General features: G+C 41.3%; 1 protein-coding gene across 1 annotated transcript in view; it reads right to left on the minus strand.

Annotated features, from left to right (window-relative positions):
* DGKK (diacylglycerol kinase kappa) overlaps positions 1-14,759 on the minus strand; it is a 121,715-nt gene that overhangs the window by 57,381 nt on the left and 49,575 nt on the right. The window contains exons 4-9 of the mRNA XM_075999186.1: positions 14,290-14,393; positions 13,844-13,966; positions 11,961-12,063; positions 4,763-4,781; positions 859-1,023; positions 33-141 (exon numbers count right to left, since the gene is read on the minus strand). Coding sequence (XP_075855301.1) covers positions 33-141; positions 859-1,023; positions 4,763-4,781; positions 11,961-12,063; positions 13,844-13,966; positions 14,290-14,393 — 623 coding nt within the window. The remainder of the gene's footprint in view (positions 1-32; positions 142-858; positions 1,024-4,762; positions 4,782-11,960; positions 12,064-13,843; positions 13,967-14,289; positions 14,394-14,759) is intronic.

The raw sequence follows: 14,759 nt of genomic DNA on the forward strand, positions 1-14,759 counted from the left end.
CAATGGCTAAACTGAGTGAGCCAGGGACTTACCCTTTCATGTAGTCCAAAGGCATCAATCAGAGATAAGACCCAGCTTACGCTGCCGTCTCCACCACAAACCAGAACGCGAAAGCGAGCGAAGTTCTTGAACATGCATAGCCTGAAAGGAAGAAGGGGAAAGGGAGTCATTTCATTAACAGCTGGGTTTTATATCTCTTTCTTACAACATGTCAGGACATAAGGACTGCTGCTTCGCACCCTGCTAACAGGCTACCTGCCTTATTTTAACCCCTATCTCTCTGTGTACCTAAGACCACAGGTAACTTCTCACAGGCACTGCCAGAGATAAGGTCTTGCCTCAACTATACTCTCCTGTGCCCAACTTTGCTCTGGAAGCCAGTAGTAACCTAGCCAAAGCCACTTGCTGAGGCCCAGGAAGAATGCCTTGCACAGTGGCCAGTGGGCTCACAGGAACCAGGACTGAGCAGCCAGATGGTCCCCAAATAAAACAGGTCTGTAATAGACATATATCTATTTGGCCCCAGGAAAAGAGTGAGTGGCAGAAAAGGTAGACAGCAATATCCATTTGCCTCTTCCTCTGAGGTCAGGGGCTGTAGTTTTACCTCTTCCAACAAGAAAAAAGTGAAGCAAATCTGAGAGCAGGACATGGGCTTTAAGGGATTTCTGGGAGAGGGCTAAATGTCCTCCAGCCAACAACAAATGCTCTGGAGTTATATGTTTGTGTCCTGATGTTAGAAAATAGATCTTTCCTGCCCAAGTACAAGAACTGATTTCAGGAAGACTGGAATCCTAGTCTAGAAGGTACAGAGGGAGGAATCTCTTACTTACCCAGCTATATCCCTTAACCCATGCTTACCCGGCTTCAGGTCCACCCTTCGCCAAGTCAAACACTTGAGACGGATTAAGGTATTGTTTAAATTTTCGGAGGAAGATGATGCCTTGATGATCACCACTTTTGGAGTTGATGAAGATGAGCAGGGGGCATGAACAGGCTGATGACCAATTAAGATTCCAGAAGTCGGGGGCGGAGCAAGATGGCGGACGAATAACACCGCCAGACAGAGGGTCTCTGCAGAAAAGACCGATTCTAGCAGAAACTAGAGGAAAGAAGCAAGAAGACGAGCATACAGCGGACAAGGGCCGGAAGGAGGGGTACCTGAGACCCCGGGAGACTCCACGGGAGGAGGCTGCGGAGGAGAACTGGAGGCTGAGACCACCGGAGCAGCCCGGAGACCAGCGGCAAGGGTAGGTGGATCTGCTGTTCCCCCTCCCCTGCATTCGGGACTGCTGGTGGGCTCCCCAGCGGGTGGAGAGACCTGCGGACATCAGCCCAGAGACTGCCGCCGCCTGCCAACGGTGAGCCTGTAGCAGACGTGGCACCAGGTTCCCAACTTCCTCCGGCACCTCCGTGTGCATGGACCCGAGCCGCGCGGCAGGCGCCATATTGCCTCCTCCTCCCCTCCGACGACCCTACCCGCGGCTGCCCAGAGAGACAATACAGCCACCAGCCGGAGGCACCTCCAGGGAACGGGACCTTCCCGTTTGGGACCCCGCCCGCCCTCCCAGGTGCTGCTGGCACCGTGTTCCCAGGAAAACGGTGCCGACTCAGAGGCTGAGAGACATAGACCAAGCTTGGGCTCCCTGTGGGTGAATTAGGACCGGAAATCCTCTCCCTGGTGGGAATACAGTTTGAACTCTGGGACCCAGAGGTCGGACCTGCAGACCAGATCCCCTGCACCGAGGGCTAGCATTGCCCAGGGCACAGAAGGGTTATATGTGAACAGCCTACTGAGGGCTGTGTGCCTCCAGGGGCGGATCGGGTCCTAGAGGGCAACCCTCCTCCCAGGAGGAGGCCCTGCGCCCAACCCAGGTGGCGTTCCTGTGCAGGGAATCTCCCCGCCAGCATCACAGTCCGGGGAGGCCTGGCGGCTTGTGGTCTGGCCTGCTGGCAGAGGCCCAGGAGTAGCTGCGGAGTTGGGGAGGGTGGAAAGAAGCGAGGCCTGCTGCAGACTGCGGGTCTCAGACAGCCCCACCCCCACCCCCAGGCTTTCTGGCTGAGCGGGACCATTCCAGCCCCGCCCTGACAGCAGAGAACAGAACTTTGACCCCTGCTAACGGCCTGAGGGCAGGCTTACCCAACCCAGCTCCGCCCAGAACGAGAGCTGATAACAGGACTCAAAATCAACACCATAGCCTGTTCCTCCAAGCAAACGCCACCTACTGACAGGGACGGCATCTTGCACAGCCTTTCCACGGCACCCACTGACTCAATATACAGGGAGTGGTCCAATTTCACCCACAGGCACCACCTAACGCCTCAGAAACTAAACAAGGTGTGTGAATACCCAAACAATAACCTAAGGAAAGAAACAACAACTGATCGACATGGGAAGAAATCAGAGAAAGAACTCAGGAAATATGAAGAACCAAACGGAAAACACACCCCCAAAAAGGAGCACCAGCCCCCTAGAAACGGACACCGACCAAAATCAGGCAACCAATATGACAGAAGAGGAATTTCGTATGTGGAACATAAGAACACTCACCCAGCTGCAACAACAACTCAATAACCAACACCAAGAAACCACAAAAAATCTCCAGGATATGAGAAAAGAAATAGACACATTGAAGAAAAGTGTAGCCGAACTCCTGGAAATGAAGAATCAATTCAAGGAACTACAAAATACAGTGGAAAGTCTCAAGAACAGGGTAGATGAAACAGAAGAAAGAATCTCAGAGCTTGAAGATAACACCCTCCAATTAAATAAATCAGTCACAGAAATAGAGCAGAAAAACAAGAGAAAAGAGCAAAGCCTACAAGAGCTGTGGGATTATGTGAAGAAACCTAATGTAAGGGTCATAGGGTTACAAGAAGGGGAAGAAGACAACACTCAAGGGTTGGACAAGCTGTTTGAAGATATAGTAGAGGAAAATTTCCCAGGCCTTGCTCAAAAGCTCGATATACAAGTTCAAGAAGCCCAGAGGACCCCTGGGAGATTCAATGCAAACAGGAAGACGTCACGACATGCAGTCATTAGACTGACCAAAGTATCAACTAAAGAGGCCCTTCTAAGAGCTGTAAGACAAAAGAAGCAAGTGACATACAAGGGAAAGCCAATTCGAATAACATCAGACTTCTCTAATGAGACTTTACAAGCAAGGAGAGACTGGGGCCCCATTCTCACTCTTTTGAAACAAAACAATGCCCAGCCTAGAATATTATTCCCTGCAAAACTAAGCTTCATATATGAAGGAGAAATAAAAACATTCTCAGACAAGCAAAGGCTCAGACAATTCACCAAGACAAGACCAGCCCTACAAGAAGTACTTAAAACAGCGTTATGCGCGGAACATCATAATAATAACCCACGAATATAAAAACAACCAAAACCCAAAGATATTAAAGGCCAGATATTACAATGGCTCAAGACAGAAATCATAGCAACAACATCCAACCCAACAGAATGATCAGTAATCTACCTTACCTATCAGTTCTCTCAATAAATGTGAATGGCTTAAACTCTCCACTCAAGAGACATAGGCTGGCTGAATGGATAAGAAAATACAGGCCAAGTATATGCTGTCTTCAGGAAACACATTTAACCTGCAAGGATTCACATAGACTAAAAATAAAAGGGTGGAGATCAATATTCCAAGCAAATAGAAGCCAAAAGAAGGCTGGTGTGGCAGTTCTAATTTCAGACGATTTAGTTTTTAAACCAACAAAAGTAGTAAAAGACAAAGAGGGTCATTATATAATGATGAAGGGCACAGTCCAACAAGAAGAGATAACAATTTTAAATATATATGCACCCAACTTAGGTGCACCCAGATTCATAAAGCAAACCTTACTGGAGCTAAGCAAATGGATTAATAGCAACTCCATAATAGCCGGGGATTTCAACACCCCACTGACGGCAGGAGACAGATCCTCCAAACAGAAAATTAATAAAGAAATAATGGACTTAAACAAAACTCTAGACCAATTGGGTCTGACAGACATCTACAGAACATTCTACCCAAAATCCACTGAATATACGTTCTTCTCATCAGCTCACGGGACATTCTCTAAGATTGACCATATCCTAGGACACAAAGAAAATCTCAAGAAATTTAAAAAAATAGAAATCATACCATGTACCTTCTCAGATCACAGTGGAATAAAACTAGAAATCAACCCTAACAGAAACTCACATTTCTACACAAAAACGTGGAAATTAAACAACCTCCTACTAAATGATTACTTCGTTAATGAAGAAATCAAGACGGAAATAAAAAACTTCTATGAAGAAAACGACAATGGAGAGACAAGTTATCAACTCCTCTGGGACACAGCTAAAGCAGTTCTAAGAGGAAAGTTTATCTCCATAAATGCCTATAACCAAAAGGCAAGAAGATCACAAATAGACAATCTAATGAAACGACTCAAAGAGCTGGAAAAAGAAGAACAGACCAACCCCAAACCCAGCAGAAGAAGTGAAATCAACAAGATCAAATCAGAACTAAACGAAATTGAAAACAGGAAAGCTATTCAGGAGATTAATAAAACAAAAAGTTGGTTCTTTGAAAAAATAAACAAGATTGACACGCCATTGGCTAAGCTAACAAAAAGCAGAAAAGAGAAATCTCTAATAAGCTCCATCAGGAATAAAAAAGGAGATATCACAACTGATCCCAAAGAGATACAAGATACAATTTATGAATACTACAAAAATCTTTATGCACACAAACTGGAAAATGTGGAGGAAATGGACAAATTTCTAGAAACACACAGCCTCCCTAGGCTCAACCAGGAAGAAATAGATTCCCTGAACAGACCAATCTCAACAGCTGAAATAGAAACAGCAATTAAAAATCTCCCTAAAAAGAAAAGTCCCGGTCCAGATGGCTTCACACCTGAATTTTACCATACCTATAAAGAAGAACTAGTACTATCTTGCAGAAACTATTCCACAACATCGAGAAGAACGGAAACCTCCCCGACACCTTTTATGAAGCGAATATTACTCTGATACCAAAACCAGGAAAGGATGCAACAAGAAAAGAAAACTACAGACCAATATCCCTAATGAATATAGATGCAAAAATTTTCAACAAAATCTTAGCTAACCGAATCCAGACACTTATCAAAAAAATAATCCACCACGACCAAGTGGGCTTCATCCCAGGGATGCAGGGATGGTTCAACATACGTAAATCTATAAATGCAATTCACCACATAAACAGAAGCAAAAACAAAGACCACATGATTCCTTCAATAGATGCAGAAAAAGCTTTTGACAAAATTCAACACCCTTTCATTATACGAACACTTAAGAAAATAGGCATAGAAGGGACATACCTAAAAATGATACAAGCCATATATGACAGACCCATAGCCAACATCATACTGAACGGGGAAAGATTGAAATCATTCCCACTTAGAACTGGAACCAGACAAGGCTGCCCACTATCTCCACTTCTGTTCAACATAGTGCTGGAAGTCTTGGCTACAGCAAGCAGACAGGAAAATGGAATCAAAGGTATCCAAAGAGGGGCAGAAGGGATCAAACTTTCACTGTTTGCTGATGATATGATATTATATCTAGAAAACCCCAAAGATTCAACCAAGAAACTCCTGGAACTGATCAATGAATTTAGTAAAGTCTCAGGATACAAAATCAATACACAGAAATCAGAGGCATTCATATACGCCAACAACAATCTAATTGAGAGCCAAATGAAAGACTCAATTCCCTTCACAATAGCAACAAAGAAATTAAAGTACCTACGAATATACTTAACCAAGGATGTAAAAGACCGATACGGGGAGAACCATGAAACACTGAGGAAGGAAAAAGCAGAGGATGTAAATAGATGGAAATCCATACCATGCTCGTGGATCAGCAGACTCAATATCATCAAAATGTCTATACTACCCAAACTAATCTACAAATTCAATGCAATACCTATTAAAATCCCATCAGCATTCTTCAGAGATATAGAAAAAATAATTTTTCACTTCGTATGGAACCAAAGAAGACCCCGAATATCAAGAGCAATTCTAGGCAACAAAAACAAAATGGGAGGCTTTAATATGCCAGATATCAAACCATACTACAAAGCTGTAGTAATTATAACAATATGGTATTGGCACAAAACAGGAATATAGACCAGTGGAACAGCTGTGAGAATCCTGATATAAAACCATCCTCATATAGCCATCTCATCATTGACAAAGCAGACAAAAACATACGATGGGGAAAAGAATCGCTCTTCGATAAATGGTGCTGAGAAAACTGGATAGCCACCTGTAGAAGGCTAAAACAGGACCCACACCTTTCACCTCTCACAAAAACCAACTCACGCTGGATAACAGACTTAAACCTAAGATATGAAACTATTAGAACTCTAGAGGAAAAAGTTGGAAACACTCTCCTAGACATCGGCCTGGGCAAAGAGTTTATGAAGAAGTCCCCAAAGGCAATCACAGCAGCAACAAAAATAAATAAATGGGACATGATCAAACTACAAAGCTTCTGCACAGCCAAAGAAATAGTCATGAAAGTAAACAGACAACCTACAGAATGGGAGAAAATTTTTGCATCCTATGCATCCGATAAGGGACTGATAACTAGAATATACTTAGAACTCACGAAAATTAGGAAGAAAAAATCAAATAACCCCTTTAAAAAGTGGGCAAAGGACTTGAATAGAAATTTTTCTAAAGAAGACAGAAGAATGGCCAACAAACATATGAAGAAATGCTCAACATCTCTAATCATCAGGGAAATGCAAATTAAAACCACAATGAGATATCACTTAACCCCAGTGAGAATGGCCTTTATCAAAAAATCTCCAAACAATAAATGCTGGTGTGGTTGCGGAGAGAGAGGAACACTCCTACACTGCTGGTGGGACTGCAAACTAGTTCAACCTTTGTGGAAAGCAATATGGATATACCTTAAAGCGATACAAGTGAATCTACCATTTGATCCAGCAATCCCATTGCTGGGCATCTACCCAAATGATCCAGTGACACTCTACAAAAAAGACACCTGCACTCGAATGTTTATAGCAGCACAATTCATAATTGCAAGGCTGTAGAAACAGCCCAAGTGCCCATCAATCCAAGAATGGATTAATAAAATGCAGTATATGTATACCATGGAGTACTATTCAGCTCTAAGAAACAATGGTGATATAGCACATCTTATATTTTCCTGGTTAGAGCTGGAACCCATACTACTAAATGAAGTATCCCAAGAATGGAAAAACAAGCACCAGATATATTCTCCAGCAAACTGGTATTAACTGAGTAGCACCTAAGTGGACAAATAGGTTCTACAGTAATAGGGTATTGGGGAGGTGGGCGGGTATATACATACATAATGAGTGAGATGTGCACCATCTGGGGGATGGTCATGATGGAGACTCAGACTTTTTGGAGGAGGGGGGGAAATGGGCATTTATTCAAACCTTAAAATCTGTACCCCCATAATATGCCAAAATAAAAAAAAAATTCAATCTGACATTTGCTAATGAAAGAGATTTAAAAGAAAAAAAATAATCTTAGGTAACCGAATCCAGACACTTATCAAAAAAATAATCCACCATGACCAAGTGGGCTTCATCCCAGGGATGCAGGGATGGTTCAACATACGTAAATGTATAAATGCAATTCACCACATAAACAGAAGCAAAAGCAAAGACCACATAATTCTTTCAATAGATGCAGAAAAAGCTTTTGACAAAATTCAACACCCTTTCATGATACGAACACTTAAGAAAATAGGCATAGAAGGGACATACCTAAAAATGATACAAGCCATATATGACAGACACATAGCCAACATCATACTGAATGGGTAAAAATTGAAATCATTCCCACTTAGAACTGGAACCAGACAAGGCTGCCTACTATCTCCACTTGTATTCAAGATAGTGCTGGAAGTCCAGGCTACAGCAATCAGACAGGAAAGAGGAATTAAAGGGATCCAAATAGGGGCAGAAGAGATCAAACTTTCACCGTTTGCTGATGATATGATATTATATCTAGAAAACCCCAAAGATTCACCAAAAAACTCCTGGAACTGATCAATGAATTTAGTAGAGTCTCAGAATGCAAAATCAATACACAGAAATCAGAGGCATTCATATACGCCAACAACAATCTAATGGAGAACCAAATCAAAGACTCAATTCCCTTCACAATAGCAACAAAGAAATTAAAGTACCTAGGGATATACTTAACCAAGGATGTAAAAGACCTCTACAGGGAGAACTATGAAACACTGAGGAAGGAAATAGCAGAGGATGTAAACAGATGGAAATCCATACCATGCTCGTCGATCGGCAGACTCAATATCATCGAAATGTCTATACTACCCAAACTAATCTACAGATTCAATGCAATACCTATTAAAATCCCATCAGCATTCTTCACAGACATAGAAAAAATAATTTTACACTTCGTATGGAACCAAAGAGGACCCCGAATATCAAGAGCGATTCTAGGCAACAAAAACAAAATGGGAGGCATTAATATGCCAGATATCAAACTATACTACAAAGCTGTAGTAATTAAATCAATATGGTATTGGCACAAAAATAGGAATATGGACTAGTGGAACAGATGTGAGAATCCTGACATAAAACCGTCTTCATATAGCCATCTAATCTTTGACAAAGCAGAGAAAAACATACGCTGGGGAAAAGAATCCCTTTTCAATAAATGGTGCTGGGAAAACTGGATAGCCACCTGTAGAAGGCTAAAACAGGACCCACACCTTTCACCTCTCACAAAAATCAACTCACGCTGGATAACAGACTTAAACCTAAGGTATGAAACTATTAGAACTCTAGAGGAAAAAGTTGGAAACACTCTCCTAGACATCGGCCTGGGAAAGAGTTTATGAAGAAGTCCCCAAAGGCAATCACAGCAGCAACAAAAATAAATAAATGAGACATGATCAAACCAGAAAGCTTCTGCACAGCCAAAGAAATAGTCATGAAAGTAAACAGACAACCTACAGAATGGGAGAAAATTTTTGCATCCTATGCATCCGATAAGGGACTGATAACTAGAATATACTTAGAACTCACGAAAATTAGGAAGAAAAAATCAAATAACCCCATTAAAAAGTGGGCAAAGGACTTGAACAGAAACTTTTCTAAAGAAGATAGAAGAATGGCCAACAAACATGAAGAAATGCTCAACATCTTTAATCTTCAGGGAAATGCAAATCAAAACCACAATGAGATATCACTTAACCCCAGTGAGAATGGCCTTTATCAAAAAATCTCCAAACAATAAATGCTGGCGTGGTTGCGGAGAGAGAGGAACACTCCTACACTGCTGGTGGGACTGCAAACTAGTTCAACCTGTGTGGAAAGCAATATGGAGATACCTTAAAGCGATACAAGTGAATCTACCATTTGATCCAGCAATCCCATTGCTGGGCATCTACCCAAATGATCCAGTGACACTCTACAAAAAAGACACCTGCACTCGAATGTTTATAGCAGCACAATTCATAATTGCAAGGCTGTGGAAACAGCCCAAGTGCCCATCAATCCAAGAATGGATTAATAAAATGTGGTATATGTATACCATGGAGTACTATTCAGCTCTAAGAAACAATGGTGATATAGCACATCTTATATTTTCCTGGTTAGAGCTGGAACCCATACTACTAAGTGAAGTATCCCAAGAATGGAAAAACAAGCACCAGATATATTCTCCAGCAAACTGGTATTAACTGAGTAGCACCTAAGTAGACCCATAGGTACTACAGTAATAGGGTATTTGGCAGGTGGGAGGGGGTAGGGGTGCGGGTATATACATACATAATGAGTGAGATGTGCACCATCTGGGGGATGGTCATGATGGAGACTCAGACTTTTGGCGGGCGGGGAGGAATTGGGCATTTCTTGAAACCTTAAAATCTGTACCCCCATAATATGCTGAAATAAAAAATAAGTGGGCAAAGGACTTGAACAGAAACTTTTCTAAGGAAGACAGTAAAATTGCCAACAAACATATTAAAAAATGTTCAACATCTGTAATCATCAGGGAAATGCAAATCAAAACTACAATGAGACATCACTTAACTCCAGTGAGAATGGCCTTTATCAAAAAGTCTCCGAACAATAAATGCTGGCGTGGATGCAGATAGAGAGGAACACTCCTACAGTGCTGGTGGGACTGCAAACTAGTTCAACCTCTGTGGAAATAATATGGAGATACCTTAAAGTGATACAAGTGAATCGACCATTTGATCCAGCAATCCCATTGCTGGGCATCTACCCAAATGATCCAGTGACACTCTACAAAAAAGACACTTGCACTCGAATGTTTATAGCAGCACAATTCATAATTGCAAGGCTGTGGAAATAGCCGAAGTGCCCATCAATCCAAGAATGGATTAATAAAATGTGGTATATGTATACCATGGTGTACTATTCAGCTCTAAGAAACAATGGTGACATAGCACATCTTATATTTTCCTGGTTACAGCTGGAACTTATACTATTAAGTGAAGTTTCCCAAAAATGGAAAAACAAGCACCACATATACTCACCAGCAAATTGGTATTAACTGAACAGCACCTAAGTGGACACCTAGGTACTACAGTAATATGGTATTGGGCAAGTGGGAGGGGGGTCGCGGGCGGGTATATACATATATAATGAGTGAGATGTGCACCATCTGGGGGATGGTCATGCTGGAGACTCAGACTTGTTGGGGAACGGGGGGAAATGGGCATTTATTGAAACCTTAAAATCTGTACCCCCATAATATGCCGAAATAAAAAAACAATAGCCTATGGAAAAAAAAAAGGCATCATTAGCAAGTGCCAAAGAATGAATCATCTCTGTGAGGGTCTATAGTTTTCATTAGGCTAGATAGACGACTAGGTATTCAGTCACCCAAGAAGATTTAGTTTTATGGTCCTTTGGGATCATGTTTCTAGATACCTAGGCCCTTTATATATTACCATTTATCCTCACAGTAGACAGCTTCATTTCCATTTACAGTTGGGGAAGTAAAGCTCAGAGAATATAAGTGACTTACACAAGGTCACCTAGCTAGTAAGTGACTAAAATTCATGGTTGTCTGGCCCTGTTTTATTCCTTACACCATGCTGCCTCCTTACCTTATGTATTCTTCAAAAACAAACACAAAAACTAAGAACAACCTTCTCCTTGGCTCCTGTTTTCTCTGTTCTAACATTACTAGACCTCTTGACAGAAGACTCTAAAAGTTTACTCTTGCAACACTGATTTTATTACTACCTCATTTCTGCTTAACCTCCTAACATTTTCTGCTTTCCAAGTATCTCTATCATTCCTTTGGCACTTAGCATATGGTACATTAAAATATTAATTGTATTATAGCAATATCCTAGATCTATAGTAATCATTAGCTCTGGCAATGCCCATGTTTTAGATCTCTCTGTAGCCTGTAGACATCTTGTTATTAGAGTTCTCAATAAAGCACTGGCGTCCAGGAATTGATAAAGCATCAATGAAGAGTGTTGGGGCAATGATTATGTTAGTTTAAGGTTTGGGGAAAAAAACTTAACGTTAGTTTCCATTTTAAAAGTAATATAACCTGGGCTTTCATGCAGTTCTTCCTTGACCACCTAGACACAAACAAACTTATTTCATGGATTATCTTTTATTTGGAAATCATTAAAAAGGTAGAATAAATTCTCATCAATCATGAACAATGTGACAGAGGCTATAGAGAACATGCCCACATACATATACATCAGAAAGACCAACCTTCACCATCCCAAAGGTCTAAAGAGAAAATCATGAGCTATCTGTACACACATTGTGCATTCTTACTGCCCCAAAATGTTTGGTTGAAGAGAATAATTTAATAGCAGTCCTTCTTCCCAGCCATTGCACCTTCCCCCTACCCCATCTCATCTCACAATGTGTCTCTGAGGTCAAGGTTTAGCTACCCACCATCGCCTTTGGGGTTGCTTAGAGCAGTGGGAGGAATGACTGATGAGCGATGACTTCCGAAGCAACATTCCTTGGAAAACCGTCTCCTACAGTCATCATGCACCTGAAACAACAAGAGCAGAGCAGAGAAAAAGCAGGAGGGGGGAGAGAAAAGGATAACATTGATCAGTCTTGTGTTCCCATCCCAAGATTTAGATCCTTAGTATTTAAATCCCCCTTTTTGAGATTTGGTGCCATACACATACCCCTAACTCACCTGAACACCCTCACTTCACCCTGAGCCTGCACTGTCCCTGAGTGTAGCTTCAGAATTCTGATCCTCTCAAGAGTGACTTTCAAAAGATACCTATCTATAGGCACTGAGAAGTCACCAGTCCAGAGGTACAATGTTAGTGGCCTACAGAATGTGTAATTTACTTGCATTCTATATATAATGGGGATCATAAGAGGGTTCATCCTGATAATTTGCAATTACACTTTAATCCTCACAACAACTGTGTGGTAAAGAAGACATTATTGGGTTCACTTTAGAAATGAGGATACCAAACTCAGAGAAGTAAAGGGTGTTGCCCAAGGTCAAACAGCTGGGAAGTGACACAGCTGAGATTTTGCTACCTTTCCCACAAGTGGCCATTCTTCCCGGGATTTCTAACATCTTCAAGCACCACTTCCTGGACAATTACACAGTTTCTAGAGGCCATGAACCTGGCCTTGTTATTCAAAAGCAATTGAAAGTGAGCCAGAGGACAAACAATCTTCTAAGAAGAAACTTATACTTCAGTTTCTTCTTGTCTAGAAAACTCAATTAAGAGAAGCATCCAGAAGCCTAGAACATCTAGATCAGGGTCTCTTAACCTCAACATTATTCATATATTGGGCCAGATAGTTCTTTGTTGTGGGAGGCTATTCTATGCAATGTAAGAAGAATCCCAGGCCTTATACTCAATAGATTTAGCAGAATCCCAGGCCTAATACTCAATAGATTCCAGTAGCACTACCCCCCTCCCCTGAGATGTAACAATAAAAAATGTCTCCAGGCATTGCCAAATATCGCCTGGGGGTGGGGGTGGGGTGCAAAATTATACCCAGTTGAGGACCACTGGTTTAGAGACATGGTAGTGCTATAGCTAAAAGCATGGTCTTTGCAGAATTATGTATGAATCAAAACTCTTTTTCTGACTGGCTGCATGATCTTGGACAAAATTACCTTACTTTTCTGAACCTCACTTTCCTTATCTGTAAAATGGGGATAATGAGGCCTGATTTAGGATTGTTGTAAGGATTAAATGAGATCGTATGTATAAAGCACTCAAAATATAGTTGTAATAATAATGTGTTAATATTATTAACAACTATTAATTAACAAAGATTACAAATTCCTAGGAGATAGTGAATGAGGAAGGGAAAAGGTTTCTTAAAGGTAGACTCAGAACTTATTTTTAAATTGCCCATATTGCCATTAAAGAGTTCAGCTTTTTCCATTTGCTAGTAGGCCTTGCTAATTAAGAACCATTCAAGGAGTCATAAATCTTTCTCTCAAAGCCTCAATAGCCAGATCTGCAGAGGCAGGACACTGAGCTCTATACTATAGAATCTTATAAGAGATTGGGGTTATGTTTTTTTTTTTTTAAAAAGTAAAAAAAAATATAAGAGATCGGGGTTATGGATTCAATATATATATATATATATATATACACACTACAGAATATATATATATATATATATATATTACAGAATATATATATACTACAGAATATATATAATCTATTTTGGGATAAGGGTTTCTGAGATTTCTATCTACGCATATGCATAGTCAAGCTCCAATCCACCCCTTCCCCAGAAGTCAAGTTCTTTATGTATCAAGGAGATGGGAAGAGTCTTACCGTAGAATTACACCACAGACAGCGGAAGTCTTGAAGTCTCTGATAACTGCCACAGCTCTCATGACATACTGTACACTGAGAGCTGACAGGCATGTTTCCTTCTACCCATTGATGGGGCATGGTCTGTTGGAGATGAAAAAGAGACAAGAGGTAGAAGTTAGAGATATAAGGAGAGGAAGGGCCAACTAGAATAATTGTACTACCCTATGGAGGACATTAGGTAAAAACCCCAATTTCTTTACGGTCCTACCCCCCTGCTCCAATGCTACTGACCAGTGACAAGTGGAAGTTGGGGTTTTCATTCTTCCAGATTGGTAGATTGTAAGCCTGGGGAAGAGGCCTACTTTGCATGTCTGGAGACAGGAAGAAGTCTTTCTACCCATGTTTGTCCTGGATGAAGGGGAGATGGGAAAGGGTGACTATGGGAGGGTAGAGCTGGTACTTACTATTTCATCTGCAGGCAGGAGGTCATCAGTGATAGACAATGTATTCCACTTGCAGTCTTTGCTTGCTCTCAAAGCACATAGTCCGTGAGATTTCACTTTGCACACTGTGAGAAGAAGAAGAAAAAGATGTATGTGAATCTGGTGATAATGATTCTAATTTCTTTCCCTAAGTTTCTCTGAAAGTTAGAACCCAGATGCATTCTAAATAGTTTTGATCCACTTCCAAACACCTATTTTCAGTATGATCAAGTTCCTTTTTATTCCTATCGGCAAAACTTTCTAGTATCTGACTGGAATGAAAATTGATGGTAAGAATGAGGTGATTTCTGTCTTTTCAATCCTTGTGACCATATGGTCCCATCCCCCCATACCCAACCCTCTATTTTTATTCACAAGAATAACCCCCCATGCTAGTTTCCTCCCTTCTACTTTCCTCAGTCAGCCTTAACCTCATGCCAGAGTCAATGACC

This window comes from Microcebus murinus, chromosome X (assembly GCF_040939455.1).
Source record: "Microcebus murinus isolate Inina chromosome X, M.murinus_Inina_mat1.0, whole genome shotgun sequence".
In the NCBI taxonomy this organism is placed as follows: domain Eukaryota; kingdom Metazoa; phylum Chordata; class Mammalia; order Primates; family Cheirogaleidae; genus Microcebus; species Microcebus murinus.